At 41.7% G+C, this 12,064-nt stretch overlaps 1 protein-coding gene across 1 annotated transcript in view; it reads right to left on the bottom strand.

The window, feature by feature from the left end:
* Positions 1 to 445: 445 nt before the first annotated feature.
* The window catches only part of LOC129105082 (NALCN channel auxiliary factor 1), a 67,387-nt gene continuing 55,768 nt past the window's right edge, over positions 446 to 12,064 (bottom strand). Inside the window, exons 2-3 of the mRNA XM_054615966.1 lie at positions 3,079 to 3,250; positions 446 to 747 (exon numbers count right to left, since the gene is read on the bottom strand). Of these exons, the coding sequence (XP_054471941.1) occupies positions 446 to 747; positions 3,079 to 3,250 (474 nt within the window). The remainder of the gene's footprint in view (positions 748 to 3,078; positions 3,251 to 12,064) is intronic.

Genomic DNA, 12,064 nt, shown 5'->3' with positions numbered 1-12,064 from the left:
CACATTTTCTTCCTGTATGAGAGAACCAGAAACAAACACAAAGGATGAACATTAGAAAGAGAATATGATTGTGTTATTCCATAGTCAGCCAGTGCAACAGAAACCATTAATTGGAACACAGTGTAAAAAAGCGTAGTGAGAGAAAATCAGCCACGGGGAAGCCGACCTTCCCACTCGACAAAGGCTGTGGCATTGTCCCCTTTCTATCTAAGGGACTGGTTGAGTCCCCTAGTATGTCTGTTTGTTTACTTATTTATTTGTTTTGATTGATTTGTGTGTCTTTCGTCCTCAAAGCGTCCCACATTTTCCATTTATGCGTTGCAGAATGTCCACAGGCACACAGCTCCCACCGTTCGCAAAAAACTGTGGGTGTATTATTCCACATCGGTTGCCATGGTGAGGGAATCCCCCACCCCAACAACCTCACCTCCTCCTGGCAGCTCTATCACTCCTCGTTGGCAGGGCTCTCCTCCAGAGGCGTGATGGCGGGGAGGCCCAGTCCTGTTGCATTGTGGGATGCAGTGAGGCTGGCAACAGTGTGTAGGAGGACGAGGACCAGCAGGCAGAGTTTGAGCCGGCTGTTACACAGTCTGCAGGCTGCCGAGGAGCTGAGGGAGGTACGGTGCTGGCACGGCGGGTGAGTTCTTTTCAGGGTCCCCCGGGAACGGTTGTCCACTTTTAAGTCCCACCGCACGTCACAGCACTCTGCACCTGGGTCAACACCTGATGGATAGTCCTCCAGCAGCCCTGGGGGGTTGTTTTGGGGGATGGGTGGTGGTGGAGATATAAACAGTGAGCTCACACATTCTCTTAAAGATGCTGCATGAAGCATGTTTTTATAAATCCTGTACTTGCTTTCTGTCACAAAAAGATCATTGTTGCTTGTCCAGCGTTCCCCATAAGCACTGCTTTGAGAACCAAAAGACATAAAAGACAATAACAACAACTTACCTCAGTAAGAATACATTTCTATGAACTTGATGTTTCTTGAAATTATGGTCTGAAAACACTGCAATGTGAGGAAACACAAGCAAATGGAAATCTTTCATCTGAGCATAAGTTTTTAGTGTCCCTTAAAAACCTATTTTGTTTTAACTCAGTTCTGTTTGGTTTTGTATGATTTTCAGTGTTTTTTTAATTTGCTTGTGTTTCATTTATTTTGCAGGGGGAGCTTGTTTGTGTTTGGTCCATTTCGTGTGGTGTTAAGCTGCAGTGCAGTGAGCCTTCTCACAACCAGGTTGTAATGAATGTGTGGTTTCTTTATTCTACATGCTGCTGCACCCCTAGGTATATTTTCTACTCTGCTCAGCAACATTATTGTGATTACTGTAGTTTTACCTTTGCGACTAGGCCTACACATACACCATAAAAGTAATGTTGATGTTTGAATTGCATATAAAAATTGTGCAAAATATACCGTATTTTGTGCTTTTTTTTAAGAAACATGACAAAACAAAAAACATATTAAAGATGAATTCAGTATAGCAACAAAACATTAATCTATTGCACTGACATAAGGCCTGAAATCCCATACAGCTAACTGAATGTAGACACTCTCTACACCGACATTATATGTTTGTCACAGCCTATATGCATGCTAATGTGAAGAGTGAACTTTGAATTGAAGTGTATGCCCACTCAGCACAGTTTGACTGTCAACAGCTTAACTGTGACAAGAGGAACCATGTAATTACAGCAACATTGTGACAATCATCTGCATTTAGAGCGACCGTGTTTGCAGGTTTTTCAACATGATATACACTTGCACATAGATGCAGAGGTGAAAGACGCAACCTGCAAGTGCTGCAATCACTCTTGTCATCTCACTCATTTACTTTTTACCCAAATACTTGATTAAACAGCTGAATGTACACGTAGTTGCCACATGCTAAGAGCTTACTGCTGCATAAAAGGTGTCTAAAAAGTGTGGTGATATACTACATTTTCCATATTGTCAGCAAAGCCCATGAGAAGGCCAAAAACAAGTATTGATCCAACTAACTCAATAGTATATGTGTAGTCAGTGAAAGCTTGATATAGCTTATTCTTATGTGCGATAAATCCAGAAATATTAAAAACACACCTATTAGCCACACCGTTGCACAAGGGTTCTTCATTACTCAGACAGGCCAGGGAAATCAGAAACTATTTAAAGATGGACTAAACCAATGTTGGTATGGGTTCATCGTTGTTAATAATAACACAAATTAACAAAGTTGCCAGCCTTATCCTTCAATTTTAAAGAGCCACAAAAGCAGCCTTGTTTAGTATTCTTCATAAACAAATAAATCAGTTCAAATGATCAAAAGAAAAGGGTACACAAATAAGAAACACTTACACTTCTTTTCATTTCTTCCCCCATACTGTACATTAATGTAACCTGATGCTCAACATGAACACCAGAGGGCAGCATCAACATGTGATGTAACTGTGTGCCTTTGTATTTATCAGGTTGAGGGGACAAAAATCTGCTTACACAGTGAAATTCCCCCCCTTGCTCACTTACCTTCCATGTATGTGGAGACAAAAATATGGTCCTGACAAGGTTATGTATTTATAAGGATTCAGATGTGTGTGTGTGTGTGTGTGTGTGTGTGTGTGTGTGTGTTTAGGGCTTGAGATAAGCACATTCACGAACACTAACACTAACACTGACCCACAGAGCGCTATTAGCTGCTCAGTGCAGATAGCACATGCAGACTTACTGTCACAGTCCACCATTATACAGATGCCTCTTGGTGATGAGAGTAATTAGCAGAATTTGTTGTAATGGTGCAACAACATAGTCTGATGATTAAAAAGAACATCATGTAACTGTAAGCCAAATGTTCACTGTGTGACCATCAGAGGTTACGTGTTGAAATATCATGAGCTGGACACTACACTCACTATGTCCTCACTATTCACTCCTGTTTTATAATAAGGCTAAGAGCATGATCTACTGTGCAGCAGGTAAAATAAAGTTGTTACTCATAGTACATTTGGCAGCTGGATGTACTGTACTGATGCCATCTTTAAAATAAGGTTAAAAGAAGCAAACAGAAGAAAGCATAAACAGCAGGAGGATTTCTTTTGTACCTGTGCATATAAAACTGGGGCTGCCTCCATGAATGAGATCATCATTGTCGGGCAGGACGAAGGGGCACCGCTGCTGCACCTCCAGGCAGTACTGACCACAGGGGATTCGCTTACTGCAGTGCATCTGGGTGGTCTGGAAGTACTGAGAACACAGCCAGGGCTTATAAACCATCTAGGACAGAGAGACAGAGAGGTGAGGGCAGGGGGAGGGAGAGAAGACAGGTGGAGGGGGTGCAGAGAGAGGAAATCAATGAGTTAGGCAGGGTTGCATTGGATGAAAGGCATACACACATGCAGACTCGCACATGAACGTGCATCATCGATGACCTCCACAGCTATTGATTCACACTGAGCAGATACCCTGGTGATCCTGATAGCCACTGTTGCCAACCGAGCATCAATGTGTAGCCTACTGCGGCTGCATTTTACAGTTTTCAGAAGGACCACTGGTTCAGTGATTCTCAAATACACAGATGTTTCATTAAATAATTCCAGATTTAAATGTAATGTACCATGGGACCCGCAACCTGTTTATAGAGTTTTAAGTCACAATGTATACTGTATGTATGTATAATGTATTATTTCCCTCACTACTGTTATAACTCTCAGATTAATGCAGGTTCTAACATTAGACAATAACTAGATCACTGCAGCAAAACACTTTTTAGGATTTGTTTATGTAAAATGAGAATGAAACAAAGTTGTCTCCATTAAAACTAAGCAAACTCCATCCACTGAACGAGACCATGACATTGGCTGTGGTTGAAAGATTCAAAAGAAGCTAGTAAGTGGGCCTTTAAGAATCAAACACGGAATTGAATGACCTATCACTACCAAATAAATGGCTCTTTTAATATAATATCAACAGTAGACAACAAAGTTGTTACCAGCATCTGATGCAAACAGCAGGAAAACTAGCATTTATTTTAAATTATCATCAGTTCACTCACATGAAAACATAAAAACACTGGTGTTGTTTTAAAGCAAATTACTTATTATGTATGTGATATCAGCTCAAATATACGGTACATGATTAAAACAGGGCCTTTGTCATGTAATGTTGGAGTTTGTTTGTGGTAATTTGTTAACATTTTCTCACCGATTTTCTCAACTCTCCAAATGTACAAGTGGGGACAAATCATTTACTTAGCACTTTATTTGTCTCCTCTCATTCGATAAGCTAGTCGCCTCATGTGATATAATCGCCTGCAGTAATTTGCTGGTATTTCCTGTGAAACACTTCAGGGACTGTGAGGCATGCTAGAACCTGGTATGAGCTAATCATACCACATTAAAACAGTGCAGCAACCCATAGATCGTATTATTCACCTATAGATACTTACTGTATATGTTGCTACTGTGGTTGTGAGCCAGAGCAAAAAAGAGGAGAGCAAGATCGTATGTGTATGTTGATATTTTATCATAGTAATGTAGGACTCATCACATATTTACTAAAGAAAATAATACCTGAATACATTAAAGAGGAAATATACACATGGGCTCAAAATTTAATTATTTTTGGCATAAATCAAAGGTAGACAAATGACGAAAAAAGACTTCATGGATATGCAGTATAAGATGTTTGCAATTCAGGCAAGATGTAAGTAATGTTAAAGAGAGGAGGGTTTGAGAAATAGTGTTGATGGTATAAGATGAAGGAATTTTATCCTGAAGCGTGAATAACAGACATGGCAGGCTATGCTTTCGGATAACAGAGCAAACGTTGATAATGGTATGTGGACTTCATCAAACATCATCAGTGGGCTTATTACTAAAACGGGTGCTAACATTTCCTGTTGCATTACTATATGTGGCATAGTTGTAGCATATTACTGTAAGTTAAAATGTTCCTGGAATGACAAAGAAAAGTTGAACAATTTGCATTGTTGTAACAATAAGTGACTGTGACAGTAAATATCCTTTGTGCAACTAATGAACACACTCAGATGTCATTTTGTAGCATCAGAAATGGACCACACAAGTATATCATTATGTAAATATTGCTTCAACATAGTGACTGCTCGACTGAATCATCTGTCATACTCAACGTAGACTGAGGTTAACATTAGTTCCTCATGTGATATAACCTGCAGTAATTTGCTGGTATTTCCTGAAACACTTGGGGACTGTGAGGCAGACATACTATGTGCATGACTAAACACGTGCACACACTGACATTCTGCACACATGCACAGATACTGTACAGTAAATAGCTGGGCGCTAATAATTGGATTTCCCGAAGATAAGGTTGGTTTCCGAGGACACCGCATACGCACACACGCACACGCACACACACACACGCACACTGCCCTTCTCTCTAATCTACCGCTGCATGAATGTCACCAATGAAAACGTTAATGCTGTATGTCACATCTTGTATATACAGCATTAGATAAATATGTCCAAATTACTTGCGAGTCGGTGTATGTGTGAATATAAGTGCCCATGAATGTGTGCGAATACACCGTTGTATTTAACATTTTGCTTGTGCAACACATTTTCCACATCATGTCCTCCTGTTCCCGGTGTTTGGACAACTTCTCATCCTGCAACTGTCAGCCAAGGGGGCATGAAGACAAACCAGGTGAAATTCAGCAACGTATCGCATTACACTAACAATGTCACTCCCAATGAGCGTCAAGTAGTGTCTGCTTGGTAGTCGTCAGACATTTCCCCTACTCAGCAGAATCTCAGAAAACAATGTGAAAGTCAAGGTCTGACTGATTATTTGCACTGTGGCACAGACAAAAATAATAAAAAAATCTAAAGTTTAATAATCAATAACATCACAACTGAAGAGGTTATCTTTAGAAAGCACCTAAAGCAGCCTCTTAGCTTTGCCCACATAGCAGAAACGGTCTCATACATGTGGCAACCATTTTCCTATCCTTTTCACATTTGCTTACAACAGAATTCCAATCAATGTTGCTTAATGGTAATGCTTATTTACAAGGAAAAATAACTACAGTAGGTTAGATCAAGGTGACATCTAGACCATGTGACAAGAACAAAAAAAGGTCCGGCGTGTCCTGTGAGCCTGCCAGTCAGCAGAACATCTGTGTGAAGTGAACAGATGTGGTCTAGAAACCACGTCTCTTTTTGGCCCTTTGCCGCACAGTCATGTCCTTTTGCACTTAGTCCCAGTTAGTGAAGTCCACTGCTGCCTCTGCATACGAGATTACATTACATTACAGTCATTTAGCAGACGCTTTTATCCAAAGCGACTTACAATCAGTAGTATATTACATATCATTCACCCATTCACACACTGATGACAGGCTACCATGCAAGGTGCCACCATCAGACTCTAACTAACATTCATGCAACATCCAGTCCACACCGATGGCAAGCCTTCGGGAGCAACTTGGGGTTAAGTGTCTTGCCCAAGGACACATCGACTGCCGAAGCCGGGTATCGAACCACCGACCCTCTGAATGGAGAACTACCTTGCTCTCCACTACGCCACAGCCGCCCCACAACTCACAACCATCAGACTACTGTAGACCCATGACTAGGAATCTGTCATCTTGCTGTCAAATCTCAGAGTGAGAGAAAGAGACAGCAAGCGAGAGAGATAGGAAGAGGAGTGTCATGATAGAGATAGCGGTAGGATGGACTCTTTCTCTCATTTATATCATTTTTTTCCCAATCTGGTGTGTTCTCTCAACCCCCTTGGGAAGAAAGTTAAATACTGCTTTCTCCTCAATCCCCGACTTAGTGAGTTAGAGGTCAGCCAGCTGGCTTTCGTGTTTTAATTTTCCCTTTTCTGTCAGCTTTCAAGTCCTTTTACACCTCCTTATTCGCTTTTGCTGGCGGAACCCCTGTCATTGTGTAATCTTTCCCATTGAGGGTATGAAGTTGAGGCAGTCTAACAATACAGTTTGATTCGCTGTGATGATTGTATACATGAAAAACCTACAAAATGTATCGTACTATAATGGATCCTAAAACGAATTCCCTACTACAGTATTTATTCTTCCCGGGTAGCCCATAATAATTTACATCAGTGCAATGTAAATATGTAATATGTATGGTAAATGATCAACCTGATCTCACAGAATAACATGATATGATTACGACCCCATAACAGCGCATTGTGTTGCGGTATGTAATATAAATAAATCATGTGCTCTACGGAAAGATCTCTTCATCTGCACTCCCAGACTCCCGGGCTGACTCCATCATCACAACAATCAACATTCACCATTGTTTAAATTTAGGGTAATTTCACAGCACATCAGTACATCAATGTAGTCATGTTATACTCATTGCTATGTGACTTCAAGTTTCTCTTTTTTAACAGAACTATACTGTTGTCAATCACTGGTTATTTACATCTCTTCTACTTTGTTGTTTTTCCATCATTTCCATGCTTGAATGTGTGCTGGAAAATGTATATTGCTTTGGATAAAAGCATCTGTCAAATAAAGGTATAAAAATAGTAATGCATGTTAATGAATATTCATATATTATTAGTACAATAGTTGGTCAGAAACCCGAGTTTCCACTGCAAATGCTTCAGTTCAGTTGCAATCTCTTTGCACAATGCAGAGATGTCTAAATGCAGCATGAATGCAATCAAAGTCAATGGAAAGAAGACAGTTAAGATGATGCAGATGCTCAGAACAAATGCTGTAGGAACTATAGGTGAAAACACATCTGTTAAACTTAAAAATGACAACAACAACTTCAGTGAATATTTGTGGTGGTCTGAGTTGTATAAAGAAAGATATCAGCAGATACGTCTGCTCAGAACAGCAAATGTCAGTCTGAAAACGTGTTCATTGCTTGTGCCTGAAAGACTAAAAACACTCTTGTGGTCAAAGCAAGCTGAAAGAAATTTCAAAATAAGACAATTGAGAAAGATTTACGTTACACTACAATCCAATCTGCCACAAAAAATAATGCCAATACATACAATTTGTGACATTCCCCTCCCCTCCCTGCTCACCAATGGTTTCCTTGCCTGTTGTTTATCTTCAGAGTTAGAGTCTCAGCTGCCCTCTGGATTGGATTATTTCATAATGATTAGGCTAATAAGGTTGTAATTGATGGAAGGCCCTATCCTGCCCTGTGGTATTGGTTTTAAGTGGCCCCGGATGGCCCTGCCTTGTCAGAGCCTCATCTTTAATGTTGTGGTTGTGGCTAAACTGCTGACTGAAGCTGAGGGAGCTGGTAGCAGCACACCGGATTGCTGCAACTCTTTACTCTTCAACATGCTGTACAGTACAGTAGCGCTACAGAGAGGCACAGACACACAAACACACAGAGTCTCATAATGCGCCCTCTCAATTACAACGAAGCACAGCCATTCACTGCTTCACTGCGTTTAGGCTATTCTCTATTTTTTTATCCTCTTTTCTTCTCTTCTTATTGAAATGATCCTCGGCTTAAATAATGGACCGCGACAAGTGTACGGCACAATAGCCTGGTATTAGCATACTTTTAAGTTGTGTCAGACTGGGGTATGGAGGTAAATCAACAGAGGGAAATTATGAAAAATGTGTGAATTCAGGTTAAGCCTCATTGTCTCTGCTATTTACCTACATTCACAGGAATATACACCCAGATTTAGTCTCAGAGCAATAAATAATGTTAGATGTCCTGCTGGAAAAGTACTTTACAGTCAACAAGCATAGCTAAGAAAATCTTTAGAGACAGAAAAAGCTAATATATTGTATTCACTCTGACTATGTAAAATAACTAGAGATGGTTAAATTAGAGAATCATTTTGTATTTGTGATTTTAACAATTTTTTGAATATTCTAAATATAATTTTGCATTATTAAAATGCTGAAGAAAAGGCAATTTTCCCAGAAGCACAGAGAATCATTCTGCGAGCTCTCCACAGCGTTGGTTGAAATGAGCAGTCCATTCAAGCAGTGACAGAAATGCAGTCCAAGATAAAAGGGGTCAAATAGAGGTCCTACTTTAGTACTAGCCAGCATGTAAACTATCACTTTAATTCCTACAGCAGTAGTAGCTGCAGTGCCCCATGGGAGTTCCACTACAAGATGGGGGCTGAAGGGTCAAATTGCAAAGGTTACACCAAATATAATCTGAAAAACAGCATCCACATTCACATATGTAAACAAACGAGTGTGCATGACTAAACACGCCGGTAAGTCAATGAATGTATTCAAGCGTGAACTCAAACAGAAAGAAAAAAAAAAAAACATGGGTTGCTGCAAGGAAACTGTATGTATAATCAATTCAACATCATTGCATAACTACCCTGTTGACTTAAGAGATAACAATTCATTAGATGTGATGCCCTAATGTGCAAATCCTTTTATGTACAGCTATAACATGCATGTGTGTAAGTTGATTAGCTTGAGGTACCAGCACCTGGCGAGCATAAAAACAGTGTCAATTGCTGTTATAAAGATAAAATGTAACGTAGCTAATGATCCCACTCCAACAACCTACAGCACACAGCCCCCTTCCCCCAACTTGTCCCTCACAAATAACCAGGTGAGAAAACAACTGAGGAAGATAAAGGTGAGAAAGGCCACGGGTCCAGACAGCATCAGCTCAAGGCTCCTCAGATCCTGTGCAGACCAGCTGTGTCCCAAAGACCCCGAGGGCCAAGGACTTCAGCAGCTTCAGGCCGGTGGCTTTAACATCCCACCTGATGAAGACCCTGGAGAGGCTGGTCCTTGGGCACCTCCGCCCCCTGGTGATCTCATCTTTGGACCCACTTCAGTTCGCTTATCAATCTGGCATCGGGGTGGATGATGCTGTCATCTACCTGCTACAAAGATGCCTTTCTCACCTGGAAAAGGCTGGAAGCACTGTGAGAGTCATGTTCTTCGACTTCTCCAGTGCCTTCAACACCATCCAGCCTTTGCTTCTGAGGGACAAGCTGGAGCAGACCGGGGTGGACCACCACCTCGCTGCATGGATCCTGGACTACCTCACCAACCGTCCACAGTATGTGAGGATAAGGGAGTGTGAGTCAGATCTGGTGTCCTGCAGCACGGGGGCCCCACAAGGAACCGTTCTGGCTCCATTCCTCTTCTCCATCTACACATCGGACTTCAAATATAACTCTGCTACCTGCCACCTGCAAAAGTTCTCTGACGACTCTGCAATCGTCGGCCTCATCTCCGCCGGTGATGAGAGGGAATACAGAGAACTGAACCAGGACTTCATAGGATGGTGCCGGCGGAACCGCCTCCAGATCAACTCTGGTAAAACCAAAGAGCTGGTGGTGGACTTCCGCCGGGGTAAACACTGTCCTCCGGAACCAGTGAACATCCAGGGACAGGACATTGAGGTTGTGAAATCTTATAAGTACCTGGGTGTTCACTTGAACAATAAACTGGACTGGACTAATCATGCAAATGCACTTTACAAAAAGGGTCAGAGCAGACTCTATCTGCTGAGGAGACTGAGGTCTTTTGGAGTGCAGGGAGCACTCCTGAAGACCTTTTTCGACTCTGTGGTGGCATCAGCCATTTTTTATGCAGTGGTCTGCTGGAGCAGCAGCATCTCAGCAGCCGACAAGAAGAGACTCAATAAACTTGTTAGGAAGGCCAGCAGTGTGCTGGGGTGTCCACTGGATAAGGTGGAGGTGGTGGGAGACAGGAGGGTGATGGCCAAGCTGTCATCCCTGATGAACAACACCTCCCACCCCATGCAGGACACCCTGGCAGCTCTGTGCAGCTCCTTCAGCCACCGGCTGCTTCACCCCCGGTGTGTGAAGGAGAGGTACCGCAGGTCCTTCCTTCCTGCTGCTGTCAGGCTGCACAACCAACTCTGCTCCCAGCAGACCACATGACACATGTGCAATAAAATACACTGTGCAATTATAGCTATAATAGTTTTTCTGTCTGTACATATAATATTTCAATTATTGTGGATTTTACTGTTTTTTATTGCTTATTTATAATACTTACTATGTCTCTTGTGTGCACTTTACCCTATGCTGCTGTAATCCTGCAAATTTCCCTGCTGCGGGACTAATAAAGGATTATCTTATCTTATCTTATCTTATCTTATCTTATCTAAGCAACAAGACGGACAGACAAACAGGCAGGTTTAGCCAAGGTGGTTAAAGGAGCCAATGAGAAAGTAATAGCCAAACAAAAGGACAAGCAAGGCTGCCGGCAGACTGAAGCTGCAACACAATACATTGATTGGAGGAGAAGTGGTGCAGGAAGCACTCATGCAACTCCCTGAGAAGCACCTATTCAACTACATTCAGGTTATATTTGAATGACTGTGTGGACACATGGGGCCTGGTTTCAAATTATGACCCACCTGCTGTTTGCGGCAGATGCACAACAAAAACATTTGTGCATACAGCAAACACACACACACACACACACACACACACACACACACACACACACACACACACACACACACACACACACACACACACACACACACACACACACACACACACACAAACACACATGAGACCACGAACGGCTAAACACCACCTAATATCTTTTAATATGGGCTGCTCATTTGGCACACAAAAGTCACACTAATGTAATTACCATACACCAAGGGCATACGGTCTTATATTGAGATGGTTATTAAAAGGAGAATTGAGCTAAACAAATAGAGGGACAGAGGGAGGGGTGTAAAAATAGAATTACATCAGACTTTTAGACATCACCATGTTCACCACACTATTATGCTGAGACATTTGACAGGCCATGTTTCAATGTAGAGAGATTCTCAGTGAAAAGGGAAAAAATACCACAAGCTTCATGAGTACTGAATTGCAAAATAGCACCCGTACAGTGGTACATGAAAAAGGAATGAATGAAAGATACGGTCACGGCAGAATGTGAATTAATAATGAAAAATGTGTTCACTGCCTTCAAGAGTGTCAGGTGGTGCAGGTGTGAGCCTTTGAGACGATCAGTTTCAGGTCCTACTGTCAGGATGTCATTTTGTCTGGACATGTTGATAAAGTTATCACCTAGCTCCCATCACACACACATTTATAAAATAAACTGTGTGAGAA

The sequence above is a fragment of the Anoplopoma fimbria genome, chromosome 16 (assembly GCF_027596085.1).
Source record: "Anoplopoma fimbria isolate UVic2021 breed Golden Eagle Sablefish chromosome 16, Afim_UVic_2022, whole genome shotgun sequence".
Taxonomy (NCBI): Eukaryota; Metazoa; Chordata; class Actinopteri; order Perciformes; family Anoplopomatidae; genus Anoplopoma; species Anoplopoma fimbria.
This window is presented reverse-complemented; position numbering and strand designations above follow the sequence as displayed.